We start from the raw sequence: 25,846 nt of genomic DNA, 5'->3' as shown, positions 1-25,846 counted from the left end.
ATATCGTTGCGAGTCCTTCCTTTGAATCAAGCATTATGTAACTACGTAGGATAAATGACGTGCAAATACACAGGTGGCGATGAAAGCCTGATGGATAGGTATGTAATAACGTGGCGTGCGTGTTGGAATGAAATTCTCAACTGAGGGGTTACTGCCACTTGAAATTCCATATCCTGCGTATGTCCATCCTTGATGAACCCCAAAGGATTAGCATATGTAAACTTGAGCCTGTGAAAACTGCCAAATGAATGGACAGGATATCCAAAGTAATATTGGGAAGTTTTTTCTCCAATTAATCGAAATCGAGAAATTTAAAAATAACCGTTTCAACAAAAAAAACTCTCTCTCTTTTAAATAATTGAAATCTCCAAGACTAAAATTCTTAGGTAAATATTACTTTAAAATTCGAGATAAAATAATAAATTTTCCCTTTTTGAATGAATAAGTAAATCACAGATATAAACGTAGGCTTATTTAATGTTCTAATTTTTAATGTTCCTGTAAACGTAAAATGACGAACTTTTAGTTGCCAATAAAACCAGTTATTCGTTTTTTGACACCTATTTCAATTGCTCTAACTTTTGTATTTAATATTGCCATCTATTTATTATCTAATTATCTATAGGTACCACTTATATTATTGGTATAAATAGGAAAGTCGATATTTTACGATTAACTTGTTCAGTCCTTTCCCTTGGACTACAACCTTGTCGCGGTGGAAAGGCTTGCGCGTTCCTATGACCCCTAGAGCTGCACTGGCGGGATTAATTCTAAATTATTCCCGGTAGGGACACCCATGCCAGATAGGTCGAAGGGTAGGAGCCAGACGAAAGGTAGTCCACGTGATGGTGTCACGTAAAAAACACTGTTGGAATGGAAGTGGGAAACCCTACCAACTATCTCTTCCCTGAACACATGGAGTACAACCAAATGAGCCTCGGAATCTCATCGCCCGGGACCCGTCCGCAAAGGGCGGGTGTCGGGCACGGCAGCGAGGTCGGCAAGGTCCTCGGGGTCGTCAACATGCGAAATCCTTGCAGAGACTTATCATCATCACCATCAGCAGCAGCAATGAAGAAAGAAGAAAAGAAGACCAAGAAGATGGAGAAGAAGAAGTCGGCTGTAAATGTAGGGACGTGGAATGTGAGGACTATGATGAGGGCGGGGAAATTAGAAAATATCAAAAGGGAAATGGATAAAGGGAGGATAGACATCTTAGGATTATGCGAGGTGAGGTGGAGGGATGGGGGGGACAATTGGAGTGATGGGTATAGGGTTATATATAGTGGAGGGGAAGAAAGCCAGCGGGGGGTAGCTTTAGTACTAAACGGGAAGATGGGTAAGCGTGTGGTAGGTATAGACCAGGTAAGCGATAGGATTCTGGTGGTAGAAATTGAGGCGCGGCCCACCAACCTTGTGGTGGTCCAAGTTTACATGCCCACTAGCAATCATAGGGAGGAAGAAGTAGATGAGGTGTATGAACAGCTCGAGGAAATAATTAGAGACACACCAGGTACGAAAAATCTGGTAGTAATGGGGGACTGGAACGCCTCAGTCGGGGAAGGCAGGGATGGAAACGAAATAGGAGATTTTGGTCTAGGAAAACGGAACGACAGGGGAGAGAAAGCAGCAGAATTTTGTAGGAGAAACAAATTATTCATCACAAACACGTAGTTCAATCATCATAAAGGGCGAAGGTACACGTGGAAAAGTCCAGGGGATGCGGGGAGATATCAAATAGACTACATTATGGTAAGACAGAGGTTTAGGAATAGTGTGAAAAACTCGCGCAGCTTCCCTGCAGCGGATGCGGATTCGGACCACAATCTAGTGCTCATGAAATGCAACGTAAGGTTCAAAAGACTTATAAGAGTTAGGAAGACGAAGAAATGGAACGTAGAAGCCCTGAAAGGGAGCATGAGGAGAGAATATCAGGAACTAGTGGACATTAGTATGCGGGACATTGACAGCACCAAGACTGTTGAGGAAAGATGGGATAATATTAGAACGGGAATAGTCAAAGCGGCGGAGAAGTCAATTGGCTACGTGGACAGTAGAAGGATAAAGAAGCCGTAGATAACGGAGGCAATGGTAAAAGAAATGGAGGAGAGAAGGAAGTGGAAGAACGTGGACACAGAACAGGGCAAAAGAATGTATAGGGAATTGAATAATCGATTACGACGTGAAACTAAGAGGGCAAGGGAGGCTTGGTGGAAAACACAATGTGAGGAAATGGAAAAGTTCCAGAAGGATGGAGAAGTAGGCGCGTTGTACGCCAAAGTTAAGTCGCTATCGGGCGGCAAAAGAGGACAAACCATGTCTAAAATTAAGGCTAAGGATGGGAGGATGCTAACCGAGCGAGCAGAGGTACAGGGTAGGTGGAAGGAATACGTGGAGGACCTGTATGACGGAATGAACAGACCAGAGAGATTGACTCTAGAGGAGGAAAGTGCAGTGGAGGAGGACAATCTTGGGCCGGGGATATTAGATTCGGAAATAGAGAGAGCACTTCGTGATATGAAGGCTAGGAAAGCAGTAGGCGTGGACAATATCCCGTGTGAGCTTCTGAAGAATCTAGGGAAGGAAGGTAAGAATAGGTTTTTCGAACTAGTGCGCAGGATCTACGAGGAGGGATGTTGGCCGGAAGATTTCGTGAAGACGGTTTTAATTCCGCTTCCGAAGAAGAAGAAAGCTGTGGAATGCGGAGACTATAGGACTATCAGCCTAATATCGCATGCGGCGAAAGTGGTACTGAGGATATTGAACAGACGAATGGAGGCGAGGGCAAACGAATATTTGGGCGAAGATCAGTTTGGTTTCAGAAAAGGGAAGTCAACTCGTGATGCAATAGCAATAATGAGGTCCCTCGTGGAGAGGAGGCTAGAATATGACCAGGACGTATATGCGTGTTTCGTGGATTTTGAGAAAGCGTTTGATAGGGTGAACTGGGTGAAGCTAATGGATATTCTCAAGAGAATGGGTGTAGATTGGAGGGATAGACGACTGATTCGTAATCTGTATATGGCCCAGACTGCGCAAGTGAGGATAGCGGACCGAGAATCTGGGTGGGCAAGCATTGGCCGAGGTGTGAGGCAAGGCTGTCCTCTCTCGCCGCTGCTCTTTAACGTGTACGTTGAAGAGATGGTAAGGGAAGCGTGGGATGAGTTAGAAGCTGGGATAAAAGTGGGAGGAATGATGTTCAAATCAGTGAGATTCGCAGATGACCAAGCGTTGATCAGCCAGTCAGCGAGTGGGCTTCAGGCTCTAGTGGATGCGTTATACGAACATTGCGAGGAGTATGGGATGAGGATTAATCACAAGAAAACTAAGGTTATGCGGTTTTGTAAAGCATCACGAGCGAGGAATGTGAGACTCAAGATAAAGGTGGGTGGTGAAAAACTTGAGCAGGTTGAGCAATTCAACTATTTAGGCAGTACGTTAGAGGAAAACGGATACAGTAGTAAGGACATCAGGAAGAGAATAGCATTAGCGAAGGAGGCGTTCATGAACAGGAAGGAGCTTCTGAGAGGATCGTTGTGTAAGAGTTTAAAGAAAAGGCTGGTGAAGAGTTTGATTTGGAGTGTAGCTCTCTACGGTGCGGAAACGTGGACACTGAGGAAAGAAGACGAGAGAAGATTGGAGGCATTCGAGATGTGGGTATGGAGAAGAATGGAGAGGGTGAAATGGACGGAGAGGAAAAGGAACGACGAAGTGCTGGATATGGTTGGCGAGGAGAGGCAGCTCTTAGATGAGATACGCAGGAGACAGAAGGTATGGATGGAGTTCGTGCTTAGTGGTGAGGGGATGCTGAAAATGGTGTTGGAGGGTAGAACGTTAGGTAAACGAGGGAGGGGAAGGAAAAGAATAGGTTTTTTAGATAGATTGAAAGAGAGTAGGCCTTACAGTGAATTAAAGAAGGCAGTGCTGGAAGGAAAGGGAGGCTCCCAGATCGCTTCTCGAATACTCCATGGAAACCTACCTTAATCGGTAGAATACTATAATAATAACTTGTTCAGTACCACCTAATCACTGCTCATGAAGTCATCTAATAACTGCGTCATCATTTATTTATTTATTTAATTCAGTCCAAAAACAGCACGAGGCCAATTACAGAGGACTCGCAATAATAGGAGAAACTATTTATTAACTATAAGCAACGTAACCAGCAATTAACAAAAAATATTCAACAGTATTTACAAATAAATAACAAAGAATAGTAAACTTCATCGGGTGGTGCAAGGAATAGGGGGAAAATTACGATAGTGATGGTGCAAGATGGATGAGGGATGAAAAAAAGGATCAAAATTTGGAACACAATTGGGCTTAGGATGTAATGGAAGGAGGAAGTCTGAATAGAAAAGAACGTTTGGAGACAGAAAGGCAAAGGGGTGAAACAATGAAGTAATTCACTCGACCTCGTCGTACGCGAAGGAACACGAAGAGGAAATGAGAAAGAAGGTCAGATGATCTGTATTTGCCATTAATGATATTAATGCCCTCTTAGTGCCACGGGCCGATATATCGGCTTTTGCTCCACGGGCGAAAAGCGCCACGAGCCGATATATCGGCTCGAGCGTAGACCGGATATTAAAACTAATATTGTTGTAATAATTATATTTATCCTTTATCCAGTGTAATAGAATACCTATTATAATGAACAAATAATTCATTTTTAGTAGAATAAAAAAGCACGAGCGTGATGCGCCTGCCCCCAGCGGGCTTCCCTCGCTCTTTTCAATGCAGGTCCACAGAGGGATAGGCGCGTTTCTAATTTTAAAATGCAGGAAAAAAGGCAGGGTCTTATGTACAAATTTAATTGGAAGGTTCATGTACAAATTGAGGTCAGAGGACCTCTTTAAACACAACATTGGAAGTAATTACACTATCCTCTGTTAAACGCACATGATGACTTATACTTACGTATCAACAGGAGATTTGAATGTGGAATTAGCCGCATTTTGATAAAAGTTATTTAAAGAATGTGAGATATTGTTGCAAATGAACAAATGTATCAGTTTGTGCGCCGTTAACTTCAAGAATATTTACCGGTTTTTGGTTTTATATTTTATTTATTTTAATTTTATTTTTTTATTTATTTAAAAACCAATTTTAGGAAATAATAGCAATATTTAGGAAGTAAGATATGCCGTCGCATGTTCTCTGATAAATTCTGTGCATTTTGGTGCCTCATTTATAGATTTTGGTTGCGTATAAGTTGAGAAAAAGGTATCTATACAGTAGAAATAATATAGAAGATTACATTGATATCTCAATATCAACTTCACTTTGTGTTTTTTCATAAAGTGCTACAAAACTCATAAATTAAAGTTGGCACTTTTCGCTAGTACCACCAAATTTCGGTGGCGCTAAGAGGGTTAAGAAGTCTCCGGTCATTGAGGATACGGCGATCAGCTAAACATAACCTGCCAAGTCCTGCCGTAGTTTTGGTCATGGCTTCCTCGCGCTGCCTCGGAACGACGCGCGCTCTGTCGCCTCCCATCGAGGACTGCTTGCTCGCTTGGATCCGCCGTCTCCGCGTCTTCGCCCCTGTGGGAGTAGGCATCCCCTCAAGAGCCTTCCGCCGCGTCCACCTTCGTCTTTCGGCCGTTTGGAGCGCTGCCGTCGGGAGAAGCGCCTGCCTGGGCCGTCGGCCGATGTTCCCTTCGAACGGGCTGGCAGTGCGCGCGAGCATTTCGCCGGCGACAGGTCAGCAAGGATACTGGCGAAACCGAGGCGCTCTGTTCTCATGCATCCCGGAACGACTTACAGCCAGCGGAAGCATCGCCGCTCCACGGAGTTTTTTTGATCGCATTATATATTTTTTTACAAACACATTTTTTGACGTGCCAGTCAATGCTCAACGGACGGACCCGCTCAAGACACGGGAAACTTTTTATGCTCTTACAAGTATTTCGATCACAGTGTGGTGGTGAATTATCTTCGTGTTGGTGATATAGTGTCCTGGCCCCGCGTTAAAGTTTCTGAAGTGTGCTCCCGCCGCACTCGGATTATTTCAGTGCAACAATTTGAGGAGAGAAGAGATTCGCCGCATACATATTTTATTCTCCCCGCCCCAGAGGGTGTATATGGGAAAAGGCGCCCACGATTTCGAATCTCCTGTTTGTTTGTATTGTGTGTGACGGGCTGCGGTGGTCTGCAAGCGCTTCGTCTGCACAAGAGGAGAGGATAAAGAGAGAAGCGCTGTTATTTTATTGCCCAAAATTGTTGTATTTCTTTTAGAAAAGTTTTTCTCTGGCCCTCCGATGTGGGGGTCTCGGTGAGGACGTGTTCAACCTGATGAGGTTGCCATCGACCGTGCCTTGTGTCAGTGTAAGATGTGCTGCGTGCTTCGGAGAATGTGCAATGGATACTTGTTGCTGCTGCTCACCTTCATGCTCGCGACGGTGAGTCCAATCGGTGCATCATCCACCCGCCCCTTGCTCACGCCCCCGCTGCTGCTGTTTCGGCGGAACTCTAGGGTCTCCGTACCCTGGGAAGCTCCGTCATGTCAGCCACGCCGCTTTTCCCTTATGTTATGTGCATATCAATTATCATAGATATTTCGAGTGAAATCCAAATCGATATATTCTCAACCCATCCATCCCCTAAGTTAAGCATCTATCATTGTTTGCGTGATTTTTTTCGGAATTTTATCCGGTTTAATTCGTGGTTTGTCACCAACATTTGAACGAACGACTGTTCCATCATCATCAGGTTGAATGATGACTATGTCGTCCGCTCAAGCGTTGGTGATATACATCGAATTAAACTGGTGAAAACCTCCGAGAAGATTACGCAAATAATTTGCTGCGAAAGTATTATTATCCTTATCCATCATTGTTTCTCATCAGCACGGTTCTCCGTTAACCATCTCAATAGGCATATGGAGGGGAACTTTGGACTACTAGTCGTTTGCTGTAGAAAGCGAATCATTGGAATTTTAGTTGCGATTTTTATTCTCATTTTGATTCTACCTGCATTCTATTCCGGCCCTTAACTACTCATGAAAAATAGGTCCCAATCCTTTCAGCGTTGCATCTCTTTAAATTTTCCTTTTCGATCAAATTTGGAATTCCATTATGTTTTCATTTACGCCGAATTTTCATGGTCGACGATGGCTTTCCATTGAATTTATTTCCGGCGTGAAAATAAGGGAAGTGTATCTTTTTCAAGTCTTTCTATCGATGAAGTTGTTCATCTCCATTGATTAAATTTCGGCATTTTCTTTATGATATTATTGGCGGAAGTGTAAATTTACTAAAAAGTGTTCGTGGAAATCGAATTGTGTGGGAAATCCACCCGTGAGTGTTGCTGGCTAGTTTATGCGGGATGGGAGACCTGTTGAATGAATAAGACGATGGCTGAGAAACGTCTTCGTCAACGACGAGAGCTTCGTCAGCGCTTCACTTCTCGTGAACGAAAGACTCCTATAAGGGTTCCCGGCCCATCCTCGACGTCTTAGCTTAGGGATTAATGTGTTTTTCTCCATTGGATTGTGTGCCTGAGAAATTTTTCATGTAGAAAAATTCAATGTGATTCTTAAGGTTTTTTTGAGGGGAGAAGTTTTAGAATATAATGAATAAAACTATTGGTATAACTCGAAAATTTTCACTGTAGAACTATCTGGAGGATAGAACTCGTAGAACAATGAACTATTAACCTCCTAGAATCGCACCCAAATTATTTAAATCCAAAACTGAAGCTTCTACGGAAAACTAATCTGCCCAAATATCCATACTTAGGTCCTATTTTCCTATTTACGATATTATTTCTCGATATATTGAGCGCAGATTACAATCCCGGCCCTAGCGACTGCAACTCCTTTCTCCTCCAACATTTCCTTAAGCCCTTTTTTGTAAATTTATTTTTCGACTGAATTTTTGGGTTGTATAAATTCAGGTACTGATTTTGGTGAGTTTCTTTTTTCCGAGGGGGAAAAATAAGTTTTTGGGGAGAGGTTGAGTTAGGGACATTTGGTAGGGGTGACGTGGGGTTGCTTCGAAGGGGTGAAAAACCCTTTGGCGTCGGCGAGCGGGTCAGAAATTTATTGCACCCTTTGGTTTCACGTTGTGCGAGTCGCTTGAGGAACCGAGGAATGCTTGGAGGAAATCGCTGGGAAATTTCGTCGGAAATTCCTGCGACCGAGTCTTGAAGTCTTAACGTTAGGCTTTGAATTTTTATCGGCCTGTTGCTGTGTTCCTCAGCGTCCCCTTGATCGTGATCTCAAGATCCACTCTAATGCTCAACGACGACGGAAGATTCCTTCTTAACTATGATTCTCCATTCCGACTTAATTTACCCCGTAGACTCCCTGCCAGCTCCGTTTTCATCCTAATATGGTTTGTACCTGGTCTATTTTTATCCATTATTTTCCCCGATATAATCTCCCCCTTGGTCTAATTATGCCTTCCTTATATATGAGAACCACTTTTCACTTAAAGGTCGACGTTGTACCAAGTAAAGGTTGCTTACGTAAGGCTAACCGTGAGGATCGTTCAAGGAGCTAAGGTTGAGGTATTTAGCGTGGGAAGTATTGCTCTTTTATAATACTCGCGTGGGCTAAGACAGGGTTACTTTTTAAATGTGTCAAAAGTTTTTTAAAATGAAAAACCTTTTCCTACTCATACTGCATTTTTTGCCATTCAAATCCTCGTGGTTATTGAGTAGTTAGTAGGCGTTTTCTTTAAATTTTCCACATTTCACTCCGTTGATTCATTATGGAGTCCCATCTCTTCCCAGCGTTCAAGTTTCTTCTCGTGATGAAATTCTTTCCCCGTCGTCGAGCTTTTCCTTCGCTTTCTGTTTCTTATAGTTCTTCCTAAATGTTCCTTGAATGCATGGTTGTGATGGTTAATGGATGTTGGGATATGGGTATCCTCTGAGATGACTCGATGAAACTATCACCCAGAATGCTGTGCCCAAGTATCATCTTATGCCCTCGGCGGATACTCACTATTCTCCGACTAGACTTTCCCGCACACTCTTAATAATGAGAGTTCGATTCTGGCCCTCTTGCTGACGCAATCTCTTTGTAATCGCGGTTGTTGCTTGTTCTCGAAATTGGTCCTCTGTAAACATTAATTTTTAATTTATGGATTCTAGGAAATATTCGCGTTCACATACTGATAATTTTTAAAGCGCTTTACGTAAGCATTCAAGCAGGAAATACGAAAGGAGGCGTTAAAATGCAGAATTGAGTGGTTGGTTAAAATTTAACTTCAGCTGTCGTGTTATTTTCATGTAGCTCTTATGTTAGTTCCGAAAAATAATACCGACGCCGAAACGGGTCGTAGTGCAATAAAGGCAATAAGAATTAAATCAACTTCGTTTGTTGCCAAGTAGACGGTTTGGTAAAATTTTCCAATGATAAGGAAATCCATGCAGTCATATTCAGTGGCGTAGCCAGGAATTTCGTTCGGGGGGGGGGGGGGGAGGAGGGGGTCCCAAATCAGGGGGGAATTTTAAAAAAAAGGGTACTAAATAATGGGTTTTAAACTAATTTTAACACTTTTCATAATAGAAAAAATTCATTTGTTAAAGAAATATATTTTAAATTCATGACTTTTCAATATATTGTTTTCTTTTATGAAGGAAAATGATTGTGTATTTATATTTCGGGGGGGAGTCCGGACCCCTCGGACCCCCCCTGGCTACGCCACTGGCCATTTTATTGTGAATCAAAGTCTTCGCGATTCGATATCGCGATTTTGATCTTCTTGGTGATCTCCGCTGGAAGGTTAGAGTTATTTTAAACTGTCGATGGCATAGGATAGCGCCCTTGTGCTCTGTCCGGGCGAGTCGCATCCTGTTTGTGAAGCGCCTCTTGGCTCTGTGCTGTTCACCTTGCGTTATCGCAGGGCGAGTGATTTTCGTTCGAGAGCGTCTTCAATGGTCGGCGAGACGTTGAGACGCCGACGTTGAGTGCTTGCAGTGAGGTGGGAGTTGAGTGCAGTGGGAAGTGGCGGACTGAGTTCATCCCGCGGGCGTGGGAAAGCTGTCCGGGCGCAGATTATTCGCGTGCCCACGTCAACGTCTCGCATGGAACCCGCGTGCGTCGACGCGCGCGTGACGCGTGTACATCGCACTGAGTGTATATGCAAACCCATGCAAAGCTACCTCGTGGAGCGTGTTTGGCAGGGGCTGACTTTCCACCCGAAAATATTCATCACGTCGTAAGCGAAAGATTTTCCTACTCCATGTGCTGATTGATCGCGCGATTTTTTGGTATATTCTTCAATTTTCAATATTTGTTTAAGCATTTGAGTTAAAAGAGTTTGTCGGATGATAAACTTTGTAAATTATGAGTGTAGCAGCAGTGTAGCGTATATTATTTCTCACGATTTTAAGTTAATTTTTGGGTTAGACAGTTTGTATTAGGTTTTATTGGAGTACCTATTATTACTTTCTTCGACCAATTCATCAAAATTACCATCCTAGCATTGATGTTATTCATAAAATTTACCTGATTTTACGAGCAAAATCGGGATAATTGAAAAGAAAATCTTTTGCAATATTTTTTATCCCTTCATTTTCGAGATGAAGTGTCATTCTTTAGTAGAATGGTTCCCCAATACTGTGCAGTTATCGAACGTGGACAGTGGTCATTCTTTACTGACCTGTCAGTAGTGTTTGTTCGTTGTGTGGTCTTCTGTAGCTTTTGAAATATTTCTAACGAGTAGATCTAGAGAAATTGTTTGATCGAAAAATTTCAGGAGATAAACTTTTGATTTGTTTTAAGTGGAAAATCATTCGGTGGTAAAGACCCGAAGGTATCATATTATTGCCCTCCACTGAATGAAATCTTGTCTGGAATTAGTAGTGCAATAACTGGAAATATGGTGGATATTTTGTTTGGGATTTTATTGACACGATTGAGAATTTTCTGGAGAGTTTAAATCATTATAGATCCTTGCTTTCCTCTAATTCCTCTGTGATTGTAGCCATGGAAATTTGGGTTCCTTGCCAATCAGTTTTGTTTTGTTTGGAAAATACAAGTTGGATTACTGGATGAAGCTTAAGCCGAAAGGAATCCAAGAGAAATCTTTAAGTTTTGCTCCTTTAAAAGTGAAAATAGGATCCAAGTGCGTGTCTTTGCGATTTTCGCTCTGCCCGCGTTCTAGTTGCGTGCGTTTGAGACGAGATACGCGGGGCGCAGGTGTATGTATGTCCTTTCACCGCATCCTCTCCGGCTCAACACACGCTGGAGCAGTAAGACCGCGCCGAGTACTTTATTACTTCAATTAAAAGGGCGTTAACACGGATTCGGGTCTCAGTTTCCTTGCCGTCCACGAAGGAGGTTACACACTCATTGCGGAGACGGAGCAGAAGTAGTGGCAAGCCCACGCAGCGTGGTGAGACTTTCTTCTCGGAGTTTTCACTCGGGTGATTAATGGATGAGGAGGCTTTCTCATATATAAATGCAGTAGCGTGGCGGGAGGAGGCGAATGCAGTGGCTGGTGCATGAGCCGTGGATGAGCACAGTCGCGCACACACGAGTGAGCGCTGCCAAGATTTTAGAAAGGGGGTTGATTTGCACCCCCTCCTATCCCGTGACATTTTCCCAAACCGCGTAAACTTTCCCCTTTTCGAAGATCACGAAGGCTCCATTTTAACATGAATCCATTGCGTTTTACTTGTATGCACGTGCGGGCTAAACAATTCATTAAACAGTGTGTTATTCAGCTGGATATAAGAAAGATTCTTAAATAGCTGATTCTATTCAGCTGCGTTCTTAATCAGCTAGACATTAAAATGCTCCCCTCACTCACTGAAATTGCGATTGCATTTTATCAAATATGAAACACGGATAAACAGGTTTAAAGTACACGTCTCCACCTAAGATATCGACGTTTTTATTTAGGGCGTAGATTTAGAATATATCAGTCTTCAACTACAGATGAAATCTTCCTATTCTGAAGATCACCCTTTTTTTTGACGTTTGTTTTTAATTCTAAGGAAAGCTTTTTTTTCTACCTATTCCTTCCTTAAATCTTATTTTGCAAGTCAGATTGAAATTACGGTAAGAATGAGCTGAAAATGAGGTAAAATACTGTAGAGTCTCTCGATGTAATCCCCATTTTCATGGAGAAATACCCACGAGAAGGTTTTTAGCTATTAACTGCCCTCGGATTGGTTCCTTTTAGTTTTGCGCCCAATCTAGTCTTCCAAAATTGCTTGAAATATTTATGAATCTTTCAAAAAAACTATTTTTAAAAAATAGTTAACCGTATACCATGTTTTTCCCAAGGCTACGATGTTAAGTTTTGAATAAAAAAGATCCTCATTCTTTAAGTGCCGGGAATTGGTTTTATACCTTCCTCTCATTGCTTACCAGCAATTCGTTTATTTGTATTATTTTGTCTCCCGAAGATGTGTACCACTCTTTGCCGATGTGATTTTTCATTAATATTCCAGTCTTCTTTGCTCGTTTCTATTATATATGAATTAATTTCAGCCGTACATTTTTACGGTGTGCAAATCTTGTACGAAATATTTGGTATTAACCTTTAATATGACCCTTCTGCTGATGGTGGCTATTTTGATACGCATTGGACTTCTTTACCTGGGATTTTTACCGATTTAGCATGGTAATTTCCCAAACCTCGGGCGTTTTGGGCCTCTAATTTGATCGAATTTGGAAATTCATGGCTTGCCATCAATCAGGGAAGTGTGTAGAGCTTTTGTTAGCGATGCTAATCATTTGTTTTACCCGAAATATTCATTAGGGATGCCTTCACGTCTGTAATTACGGCGAGGGAGTGTCCGCATTATGTCACTGCCCGAGGCCTTTGCCCACGCCGGTTTGGGTCCGACCGCCGCCGAAGTTCATTGATCGGCGTTCGCCCCGGCTGGTCCCGGCGCGAGCCAAGCCCTGTCCTCCCCGCTCCATGGCTTCGGGCCGAAAGCTCTGAAACAGATGTGCAACCCTCCATCAAAGTTCACCCTCCTCTCCCACCCTCTCTTAACTTCTCAGGGGTTTGGGCCGAAGGGAAGGCATGCATGTTCCTAAACTCGGCAGAAAAATATGTAAATCTACATCTTACTCGACGGGAAGACTTCAAGGCGCGTGGCAGGGGCTGCTTATACATAGTGAATTATGATAGTTCAGCTTAGGTAGGACATTTTCAAAGCGTATTTTTCGCATAAAAGTGTCGGGGAAACAGCTCTCTGGAAAATCGTGAAAATGGATGAGGTTATCAAGTGGACCCTAAGATGGCCACAATGTTTAAGAGCATTTTCTTAGGCTTAATCTGGTGGAATTTTGATACATCAGTATTTTATAAGTTATTGGCAATTTTCTACAAATAATTCACCGCAATGTGAAGCGGAAATAAAGCATTTTTTGGAAAATTTCCGAATACTTAAATCGAAACCAGAAGCTTGAACGCAGTGGAAGAGCTCAGAATTAGCAATGATAGCACTTCGTCACATCCACAATTTATTTTTTTTAATTACGGCCTGTTTCAAGCCATTATCAAGTACTTAAACAACAATAATAAAAAATGACAAAACTTCGTGAATTGTGGTTTATTATGTGGAATGGTTGTTGTTTATATATTTGTTAATGACTTGATAGCCAAAATGGGTCGTATATAAGAAAAAGAATCGTGGAAGACACGAAGTGTTATGATTGCTAAAATTCCGCTAACTTATTATTTGCCATGAAGGTATGAAAATATCTACTAATAGGATGCTCGTTTAATAATGGTTTAAAGAGCCTTGGTCTTATAGAAACAAAGATGCGAGAAATTGATCGCTTGGGTCGAATGATCCCTCACCGAGTACTTCCAACCCCAACGTTGCTTTGTATAGGTGAGTGTTGAGATTTTTACTTACTAACCAACAGGTGTTTCTCTCACTAGGAGGTGTAGATCCTCTGATCATTATCCCAGCGTTCTACCCACTAGCCTACCACGCACCCTCACTTTTAATTTTGTTCTCACCATTTCGTTTAGAGAACAATCACTATGATGGAAGAACTGTTTCAAACCACCTTTGGCAGAGTCGTTAATTGGCCTCGGTTTTGATCTACATTTTTTAGCTTCTTAACTTTCCGTGTAAAGTACCTACGCGTTTTTTCCGTGTAATAATAAGTTTATTACGTAAATAAAATACAATACGTATTATACGTATATTACGTAATATAAATACTGTGCAAAATCCTCATTTTCTGCGAAGATCCATGAAATAGCTAGGTGAGTTTTTGCTGGATACAAACAGGTTTTCATATTATCGAGTTAAATTTGACTGCTTATCTCTTTTGACACAATATCAAAACGCGGGGATTGTATGCGTGTGGTACATTTAGTATGGTCTGCCTTTTATTTTATAATATAGAATTTTTACTCTTCCTTTTGCAATTATTATTCATTATGCTAATTGACTGTGACCCATTGTAGGTATAGGAATATAAAGCATTTTAAAAGCCTTCGGAGCGTTCAATAAATGCATGAGGATATGAAAATCCTCATACTATACGCGTCAAAACTCGAATGCGTATTTTCATTAAAGTATTCTACCGACCAAGGAAGGTTTCCATCGAATACTTAAGAAGAATTCTGGGAGCCTCCCCTTCCTTCAAGCACTTCCCTCTTCAATTCACAATAAGGCCTACTCCCTTTCATTCCATCCAAAAATCCTATTGTCTTCCTTCCTCTCCCTCGTTTACCCAAAATTCTATCCTCCAACACCTTTTCAGTATCAACAGTGGCGCCGATTCCATGGGGCTTGAGGGGGCCCGAGCCCCCCAAAAATTCGTCATGGGTGTGAGGAAAAAATGTGTCAGGCTTGTCGATTTTCTCCGGAGTGTCCAGATGTCGAGATTCGAGTTATAAGGGTTCCAATGTTGATCGTATGACTCTTATAAAATGTTTAAAAAACTTAAAACTGACTACTTAGAAAATTTCCCGGGGCAAGATCCCCGGTTTGGGCCCCCCAATATTTTTTGCAAGTCGGCATCCCTGAGTATCAATCGAGTGCAGAAAACATCGGTTCTCTTAACTTGCATCTAGTGTGGTCGAAGTGATGCGTTACTTCTAATTATAAATGTGGAATCATCCTTGGGTGAAGGCAGGTGTCATCAGCGAGTCTTCTCTCTCTCTTGCCTATTTGTCGCTCGTAGCCTCGGCTCGCATCATACACGTCGCAGCATCCCTTCCTTTCCCTCTAGAGATCCGAGGTCTCCTTCGCTCACTTGCGCAACAGCGAGCATGTCGACTCGCTCTTATCCCGCGGCATAAGAAGCATCCGCATGGCGCAACTCCACACGATAGTACCAAGTGTCATCTTTCCGCCCGTCTCTGGGACAAGTATCGCCTCGCATCGCTCCCTCCATCTCTCGTTTTCTCCTATAGTCCTACTAATGAGCCCAACCTTCTGCACCACCATCCAGTCCAGGGGTCTTCAACCTTTTTTTAATTCAAGGGCCAAAACTCGATTTCCCACCGTATTGAGGGCAACTGTTTAAACCAGGGTTCTCCAATTTACTAGGCCACGAGGGCCACAATCCAAGTTCGGAATCGCCCCGCGGGCCGGATAGCAAATTTGCCGATGACTGAAGTATTCGATACCAAAGTCTACTGAAGTATCCGGTGGCGTATTTCTTATTTACGAACAGTTGAATGCGACTTTGACGTGCTGTACAGAGCTGCAATGCTCCTTGCGTCGTCTCACACTTTCAGTTTCGCATTTAAAGATCCTTAGACAACGTGCAACAATTTAAGAAACACAACAGCATATTTTTTAAAGCTCGTGAAAAAGTTTTAAATGAGATGTTCAGTATTTGTTTAAACAGTTTTAATGCTAACATTTGCCACTTAATACGCGAAAAGAAGGCTGCCAAACATTTTACAGAGGAAATTAACGTTTTATCATCGATCTCAAACTATCTAGTGGCAGACAAAATGTAAAAGGAAGTGGTCAGTAAAATTTCATAGTTAAAAATTAATACTCATGAGCTAGATCACAATCTTCCTCCGTCGTCATTTGAAATGATCTTTTGAAGTTTACAACCTCTTTTATCGTAAAATTCATCGTCACGCTACTATGAAAAAAGTTTCTGCTCGTTAAAATATTTCGAGGAAATAATTTTTTGTGGAGGTATTATTTAAGAAAAATATGAGGGATGTCGAATTTCATAAGCTCGCAACCACATTGAAATATTAATGCTTAAATAGTGGGTATAAATATTGTGAAAACTATATTTTGGAAAATGTAGTAACTTCTTTCATTTATTCTTAATGTATTACTTTGTTTAGGTCTCACTCATTAGCTTACACGCTTTTTATTTACATAAACGTTTTGTTGGAATGGGGTTTGAGGATATTGGAATAAATTTTCTTTAATTTAAAGATTCCTTACTGCAGATATCAAAGGTTTGCGTGAGAAATCTGTGCTTGCTCTGTCCAAGATATGGCAATTCTTTTGTGGACTAGTCTTTTGCGTTTTCTGTTATCTGCAATCTTACTATTATATAAACCAGGTTCGCCTGAATCTTATGGAAAACTTGGTAAATGATAGAATTTCATTGTGTCTGGAATTCAATAAAATGTCGGCGTAAAAAGAATACAGTCTGTAAAAATCGTACGCGTTTCAAAAAGTGGTGATTTTTCTTCATCCTCTTATTGGTTTATCTTCGATATCGGAGCTTGCTATCCTAACGATGCCATTCCGATGGTGCTTCATAACTGTTAAAATCAATTTTTAAATAGCTAGTGTACTTAAATTGTTATAAAATTATTATTTTTACGTACTTAATCACAATATGTCTTATAATGTTTGAATATAAAAATTATTGCAAATTGAGTCAGGAAAGCTAGAAAAATTCATATTGATGTTCGAGTTCGAGCTTTCGACAGGTTACCCAAAAGGTGTGAGTCTTCGTGTATGTGGTCGATAAATTTCTTCTTTTTTCTTCTATTTAACAGATACTGTCATAAGGAAAAGTACCTATTCTGTAAAAATGAATGGTTATTACCGAAAATTAACTGTCCAAAGTTTTAAAAATATGAAGCTGCGGTTCTTAATCAGCACTAATTCGTATTTTCGCTGGGTTAGAGGAGTCAGCACATCCCATGGAGCCAAAAGTGGAGTCAGCGTTTCGGATGTGGAGAGTTATCATCTGAGGGGCCCAGTTGATAGGGTGGGTGGCCTTATCAATAATGAAGGCAGGCTCCCTCTGCTGCCCGTGAAGAAAGTAACCATCTACGATTACATTGTAGCTTGGAATATGCCTTTAGTACAGGGGGTCAGCTGTGAATTTCTGCTTGGCAGGCAGTTCTTCTTACCCTCGAAGTGCGAGGTACCTACGACAATGTTGTTTGCTTGTATTTGTGAGTGGACTAAGCCAGTAAGTAGGTACATGGGATAAGATATTACAATTTAGAGATAGCAGGAGTGGCTGCTGATAAGCTAAGCAGAATTTAACCATCGCTTATCGTGATGCATCAAATCTTGCTGAGTGTTACGTACCTGTTTTACTCTCTATGTATGTGAGTGCTGCATTTAATTATCAAAGTGTTGTATAGATATCTATTTATTACAGTTAACCTCGGTCTAAAATTCATTTTATTCTATTGCAATATAACTCTTTTTCTTGAATTCCTTCTTCTGTAGGCAGCCATGATTCTTGAGATTTCGTCAAGAAGAAAAAAGTTAACGTGAAATGAAACATAATATTATCGAAGTGTTCCTTGTACTATAGAATTTTTTACAAAAATTTAGCTTTTCGCGTTGTTTTTTATTTGTTAATTCGAACTTAAAATATGCATATTTATATGATGTTTTGATCTCTGTGCTTGCCAGTGTGTGTAGAAAATTTAGTTTATATAAGTTTGGCCAAAGACCTGGTAGATTATCATGTAAGGGTTAACATGAAAATAAACCTCAGAAACCTTATAATTAGGCTTTTTAATTTTACTAAATTTTTTATCTTACTTTACTCATTTACTTAAATATCAGCTGGGGAAGTGAAAGTGTTTTTGCATTCAATCGCGATGGAACTTCCTTTAGTGGTTGAATCAGTTTCCGGCTACGGATGATGTCATTTTAGATGGGCTGGATCATCGTGGTCCGGTCTCAACATGTGGCACTTGTTTATACTACCGAACGGGACTGTCTGTCGCCGGACAATAGGACCGTTGGCCGGCGCCGAGACCCCTCTTCCGCGGGCAGCTGGGCGGTCGGCGCCCGCAAATCCAGCTCCCGTGGTCCAGTCCACAAACTCCGCGAGATGGGAGCGTAATTAAAGCCATCGCTCTCTTCCCACGCGAATGTGATGACTGTCGTGTGGTGAGCGGAGATAGATAAGGCCACAGGAGGAGGGAAGACTCTAGTAGCGCCGCGGCTGGGTGCGGATTAGATAATTCGTGTTTACTCTTGGGAGAAAAACGAGTGAGGGTCCACGACAAACAAGTGTAAGACTCTTTTTCACCGATACAATTATTCTCTGGTTTTAAGTGTGCATTGTACATGGAATATTCGCTCGCAAATAATATCTCGTCAATTTTGCTTCGGTATTCGTGCTCAAAACATTACTTGGACTACCGTGCTACTACATAGAAACCCTCTTCAATTCATTATAGTTTCGTGATTTCTTTTGCCGAATTGATTACTAAAAGGTCATTCTAAGAAATAAATGTATCTTCGTGCTGCTCCACATTTATATTTAGCTTGGGGGCTTTTTAGAAGTATGATTCTCGCAATACATGCAATGAGACATGATTTATGGAACGAATTTTTCTCTGTAGTTCATCGATTCATTTTAGCATAGCTGAACGTTAGCGTGTGATTGAGGTTGTATCACCACCCCAAGTTGGATTACTTCTGGTGATCTTGTCAGAAGAAGAATGTTTACATCATAACTTTGAATTTGCGTGAGATTAATTTTAATTTTAGTTCTTGGTAAGACAACGGAACCAATTGCTTAATGAAGTTTTTCTCTGCTTCTAAGCATTCCATCGTTGGTCCCAGCAGGAGCACAGCTAGATATTAAGGGTAGGGGGCTTTTAAGCGAAACTAACACTGGGGGGGTACGGAATACCCGCCAGGGTAAAATAGAGATGCAGGCCTGGAAATTTTTTAAGATAAATGCTTCAAAGTGGTGAGTTTTACGGCTTTCTGAGGGATGTTTTATTAATCCTCACAATATTCTATGAGTAATGTTAATTCAATTAAGTAAAATGGATTTAATTAAAAATTCTCTGAGCTCTGGGGGTGGGGGTTATCCCCCAAAATCCCCCTCGCTGCGCCACTGGGTGCCAGAATTGAGTGTAGTTTATTTTGTAGTAGTGAGGTGGAGATCGGGTTGGTGAGGTGGTTAGAGTGTTCACTTCCCACCCGGTGGGCTCGGGTTCAAACCCCGGCAGCGAATTTTCAGAGACTGACCGATCCCTGCTTGAATGCCGTGAGGAGGACATTTCAAGCGTAACACTCCGTCCGTCGGATGGGACGTGAAGCTATTGTCCCCTTGGTGCCTTTCGTTAAGAGCAGGCTAATGCCGACGCCGGGTTCTCTCCACCCTTCCTTTCATATCCTTACCTCAAGGCGCAAATGACCTAAGCTGTCGGTCGCCTCCTCCAAGTACAATACTATACCATACTTATTTTGTGAGGTGAAGGAATCATCTTAGGCTGTATGTTTCTGTTTGATACCTATAAAGCGTCCAAAATCTTATTATTTTGCCCATTGGATTCAAGTGATTTGATCAATCCAATTGGTTACAGTGGATGGCTTATCTTCCCGTTTATATTCGCGTAAAAGGGATACAGCGGCTTCGTGCATGAGCCTGTTGCGTTGAAATGTTCGGAATCACTCAATGACCGAATGGCCGCGTGCCAAGGAATACACTCGCGTGCACGTGCTCCGCATCGTATTAGTGCATTATATGATCCCATTGAAGAACCTTAAATTGATACGCATCAGGTTTCGAAGTCCGCTTGATGGCCATTTAAGCCCATTGGTTAAGGTGTGCTGCATGAATATTCTCGCTTTCTGTTCTCTCCAAGGGAGTAATTCCAGCCAGATTTTATTTAGCCGGAGAAAAGCGTTCATTTACACTCCTCTCAGCGGCCGTATTGACGTTTACCTACTTACTTTTTTGTGTTCTTAGGGAAACTCTGCGTTAGAAATTCTTTTTTGAGACTGGTCAATTTTTACATTATCTATATATATAAAAGAAAGTCGAAAATCGTGTTAGTTAGAACACTTATAACTCGAGAACGGCTGCACCGATTTCAATGAGATTTGGTTCTTTGGATTCGTCTCAGGCGGGGTTAACATATAGGCCATTAAAAAAAGGATAATTTCACAAAATAAATTCATCTCTTTCCTATGGGCATGCTTTTAGGAGTTATAGTAACACAACAATTGATAAGTCGGTCAAAACTACAAATTAAATAATTTGTTTTGTTTTTACCACTTTAATAACTGAATTTAGTAACAATATAACATTTTAATTACTAAATATATTCAAAATATTAATTAAATTGAAATTACATTTTAAAAATTTAATTCGAGCTGATTGTAAGCCCAGCCGTGGCCTAGCTCGAGTTGACACTTCACTACCGTGTTTGTAAACAAATCTCCAAGCAATTGTTGACAAACGGTAATGTCCGTGTTCCTGTTGAGGAATCGAGTTTTAACTCATTTCCTTGGAATGATTGCAAATTAGTTTCAGTGAGCTCATCAACAAAGAGTTCCAGAATATGATTGATCACCAAAAGAATCAAAGATGGTTGATTTAGCGAGCAAGAACGAAGATGTGGATGACTAAAACGAGGTAAATTCAAATAGTTCGTACTCTGCATGGATTCGAATCTTTTAAATGTGTAACAAAGGAAGACGAAATCACCAACTATCTATCTGAATATTTTAAGTCCTTGGACGTACCTGGCTTACCAAGGCACGATTTACAGAGAAATGTAGTTTCTGTGCTCATGATCTTTCGAAGCCTAAACCAACCATAGCTATCCAACGGAACGTGTTTGATCATTAAAAAAATTGGTGATGAATGTGATTCACGCAACTTTACTCAAAGGAAAATTCAAAGGTTAGGGAGTCCTCATTTTGTGGCTGTGTGAATAGTTAAATATTTTTTGTTTGGTAGTCATCCGTCCCCCAAATATTAATAACAAAATCTTTCATAAAAAAATTTTCTAAGCTCTTGGGGGGGGGGGGGTTTATCCCCCAAAACCTCCCCTCACTGCGTCACTGCTTTGCTTCGCTATATTTATTTAGCTGCATCCGCTTCATCTTGCGCCTGATAACAAAACAAAAACTGTTGTTTTTCAGAAGGTGCTTGACGCAAGACATTAAACCCGAATGTGTAGGGCTCACCGTGGTGCGTTTACGCATGCAGTACGTTTACGCAGTGCATTTTTTCCAAACAGAGATACTAAAACTGGCGCGCCTTAAGTCATTTAATGCGAATGCTGCTTCATAGGGGCTTTTCTTGCACGATTTTAAGCATCAGTCAAGCGTCGGTCTGGGGTCGTGTCAACCTGCCCGCTGAATGGGCCAAGTGTATGCAATAGACTTGGACCTAAAAACATTTTTTTACAGCTAATAACGCAAATAGCCAACAACTGAATGCGTATAATTTTTATTTCATGAACTGCTTTATTAAACCACAATGCCAAAAATTTCTTAAGCTAAAACGTAAGAAAATTTGTTGAAAAAAATCCGCGTAAACGTGCTCCGATTCACCCTATGTAGATTCAATAAAGAAAATGTCTTTCTGACAAGCAATTTTGGTACTCATTTACGTAGTTTTATTGAATTTGTATCCTTATTTTATTATAATAAATTAAACATGATTAAAAACGATACAGCCGCTCTTGATTGTAAGTGGTGTAAGTAAAGGTGTAAGTAAACTGTAAGTTCATTGATTGTTAGGCGGTACGAAGTTCGCCGGGTCAGCTAGTATTATATAGAAGTGAGATATATATATTTTTTTATTCTCGCATGGTTCTGAGAAGAAATTCCAATTATATTGTATTTTGATAACTATTTTAAACTCTCTGATTTTTTTCTATTAGCGGAATGTCAGTAGAAATGTATTGCGTAGTTATTGATATTTATTTGTTTGTATTTTATATTACTCTTTATATTTTGTAGTCCTCGGCGATGTACATTTTTCCTCTCGCTAGAATTTTATCAAACATTCCACCTTTATTGTATCTTGATAACCCTTTATAATTCCCTGCTTTTTCTTTAAGTCAGCGAAAGGAATCAGTGGAAATGTATTGCGTAGTGATTTAAATTCATTTGTTTGTATTTTATATTTCTCTGTATAATTAGTGGTACCCGGCGATTTTCATTTTTCCTCTCGCTTGAACTTGAGCAAAAATTCCACCTTCATTGTATTTTGATAACCCTTTATGATTCCCTGCTTTTTCTTTAAGCAAGTGGAAGGAATAAGTGGATATGTATTGCGTAGCGGTTAAATTGTCACCCTTGGAGATCTGTCCATTGAGTGGCCCTAGAGGCGACATCATCATCACGCCGTGACCATCGCCTCGCAAACAAGATACGGATACTGCGCGCTTCCTTCCATCTCTCCCTTAATTAGAGTCGCCCTAGTGTTCCTGGTTGACCTTTATCTAGCTAGGATGCTTTGCAGCTGACTCGGTCTTTTTTTAAGTGTCCTAGAATCGACCTGCTGGGTCCTGACTGTCAACGAAGGGACTTTTGTTTTCGTGACACTCTCTATCGAAATGGTCGTTCAGGAACTTCAAGTAATACAAGAGGGCGCAAGCATTCATTTCTATTCGGGTGGTGGGGATTTTTTATATTCATTGCATTACAAGAAATAAGATTGATATCATCGCGAGATTCTGTATAATTTATCGATTCGGAAATACAAAGGGAATCATCAGTATCAAGGTACACAAAATAGTAAGTCAGATTATGTAATGCTTGCTTTGAAAAAGTGCCTGTCCTACCATTTAATTTTTGCTAGTTGTGGTGTAAATGCTAGTATGTACAGTGATAGGCTTGTTAATAATTGAAGCTTCCCAACAACAGTGAAATGTGTGACTACGCGAATGTAGGAGAAAGATTTTAATTTTGTGTCTACCAAACTATAATATAATTTTCTTATTCATCTTGAATATATTAAATATATTATTGCTTTTACTGTTTCTCATTCCTTATAGTGAGAGGCGCCCGCTTAAGTTCCTTAAACAGGAGCCCATAGTAGTTTCCTAATTTAAATGGGGTCTATATTAGAATTCTTTAAGAAAATATTTTAAGTTTAATATTATTTTTTTGACATTTTATACTGCCCTACATCCTTATAGCAATAAAAAATCTAGAATTGTTAATACTTGCTTAAAATCATCAAGTTAAGGCTGCTAACTCTATAGATTGTATTTGTAATGACTCATTCGGGTAAGGAATTCCTCTTACAATTAGAGCCCAGAACCACCTTAAAAGTCCGCTTTAAGTATATTCCCCTTTTACTTTCAGAACACTTTTTTCCGTTCCTCGTACTGTAATAGTTGGTGCGTGTTCCTAAATTTTTGTGGCGTTCATCCCTCGTTGATGGGACGAACGATGTCATTTCGCATGCTGCTCTCGCTGGACTTTGGCAGATATTCCTCTCGATTCCCTCCCCAGCGAGCCAATAGCCCTTCACTCTCGGTCAGTCCACAACAACAGACCACTCGCACGCAACAAATGGACTGCGAAACGAGTGCCAAGCACGGCAAGACAATGAGAGCTCGCTTCGATAGTGCGCGCGTCACTCCACAACCCAATGGCGCTGCGTCCGCTTCGTGGGCTCCACCAAGAAAAGACACACTCACTCTTCTGGGACCGTTTCCGGGATTCTCACTGACTTATGTTTTCCTCCTCTGAACGCATTGTCGTGGGGTGAGGGTGTCGGGGGTGGAAGATTATGTATCAAAGCGATTATATAGAAGAAAAACTTCAATATGACTCGCCATGATACTTGTGTGTTGGTTCACAACCATCGGAAGTAACATTTATTGCCTCAAAAATTACACATCACACATATCTTGGCCCAGTTCCATACCTCCGACCCAGCTTTTAATCGTTATGAATCAACGCAGGTCCGTCTATTACGTTCACATTAAAATAAAAATATTTTATAAAAAAGAAAAGGTTTGCGTTGATGTATCAAAGCGATTATACAAAAGAAAACTGCAATGTCACTGGAAACTATTTTATCTCTCTTTATCCCTTCACATATCAATATTGCATCCTCCACAACAATTCCTTGTTATTGTCTCCGTAACCAAGGCGCCAACAAAGCACAAAACACTGAAATACCATAAAAACAAATACTACAAATAGCAAAGGAACTTCCGAAAATGTAACACATGAAGAGAATGGAAACGTGTATAAGAACATGTATAAAAATATCGTCGATCATTCGAAGTACATGCATCGAAGCCTGCCTCTCACTAGTCCGCCATTTTCGTGTGTATCCACTGTCGTTTTGTGAGGAAGCTTGACGATTTCGCCTGCAGCGTTGTAGGCCACTAGAACGCCTCAAGCAATGCAAAATTCTGCAGTACGTCTCTAAGGCTGCTAAATTTTAATCTGAAATCCAATTCTTGAAAATAACTCAAATAGTTTATCGAAGTGTCCTTGCCGTGGAAGGTTGTATTAGGTACGCAATCGATTTTTTTGGACAAATCGATTGGTAGTTACCACCTGATTGGAATGATGCTCATGCTAGGGACTTTCATACTAATTTCAACCACAAGTACTTCCTCGGGTAAACGTTTTTTTTGCTGTAGTTTTAGATCCATCAGTACATATTTTTTGTATCGTCTGAGGCTCATCGACTCATAATTTTGTTTGACACTGAGTATGGAGGAACGGAGCGAAATTGCATTCGTCTTAACAGCGTTTTAAGTGCCGAGAGATTTTCTCATCTACGGAGTGCCTTATTTTTTGTGTGCTACGTGGTCTTAATTACTGTACGATGTTTCCCGTAGCGGTCTAGGACATTAACTCTCGCGAAAGATTGATCCACTAGGATTGAGTAGAGATGGAAATTTAAATGAAGCAGGGGCATGCTCCATTAACTAGACTCATCCGAATGTTTTAGGCAATCCACCTGAAGCTGACGAAACGGAAAAATGAGAACGGAATTTTGGATTCGATCACTCTTCGAGTCATTTAATTATCTCCGCGAGAGCCTAGGAGTCAATCTAAAAAAAGTATTTCATTTTGTTCAGGACCGGGCTATGGTGGGACCGACCGGGTTCATTAAGACGTCCTCCGGGCCGATAATGGTGAAAGTGCGTTAACCTTCCACGAATGTTTGAGTCTGTTGGCCTCTTCAGAGAGCGAGAGATACTTGTGGCTGCCTAGTCCTCCTCTGCCGTGAAGTCTTAGGCATTCGGTTAGTTCCTCCCGCGGGGGAAAAACCATTAAAGTCCCATCCCAACCGATCGGTAGGAATTTTTCCGTATCGTCGTCCTTTCCCCCGCCGCTCTCCGTCCTGTGAATGAGCAGTGAGTACGTACCTTTATTCCTGCTCACCGTTAATGGTCTCATTCGCTCAGTTGCACCTCGCAGCCATTCCAACTGGAAAGCAATTTATCCGTGGGAAAGTTTTCGGGAACCATTTCTGTCCCCACGCGTTCTCAAATCCTCCTCCTAATGACGCAGCTGCCTTGTTAACTCTTTGATTTTAATTACACTCCCGATTCCGATGGCTTTTGTGCTCTTTTGAATGCGTTAATTGTGTGTGAGTCGATGGTAGGGTTTTCATCTCGCTTCCGGTTCGGCTATCCTCTCCTCCGATGGCAAATCGCCTACATTATGTGACTGACTTGAGTATTAGGCAGGCAGAAATTAACTGGCCCTCCTC

General features: G+C 41.2%; 1 protein-coding gene across 1 annotated transcript in view; it reads left to right on the top strand.

The window, feature by feature from the left end:
- The first annotated feature begins 5,693 nt into the window (after positions 1-5,693).
- LOC124167569 (protein jagged-1b) overlaps positions 5,694-25,846 on the top strand; it is a 508,514-nt gene continuing 488,361 nt past the window's right edge. Inside the window, exon 1 of the mRNA XM_046545538.1 lies at positions 5,694-6,404. Within this exon, the coding sequence (XP_046401494.1) occupies positions 6,336-6,404 (69 nt within the window). The 5' untranslated portion in view covers positions 5,694-6,335. The remainder of the gene's footprint in view (positions 6,405-25,846) is intronic.

This window comes from Ischnura elegans, chromosome 11 (genome assembly GCF_921293095.1).
Source record: "Ischnura elegans chromosome 11, ioIscEleg1.1, whole genome shotgun sequence".
Lineage (NCBI taxonomy): Eukaryota > Metazoa > Arthropoda > Insecta > Odonata > Coenagrionidae > Ischnura > Ischnura elegans.
Note: the sequence above shows the minus strand (reverse complement) of the source record. Positions and strands in the feature narration are given on the sequence as shown.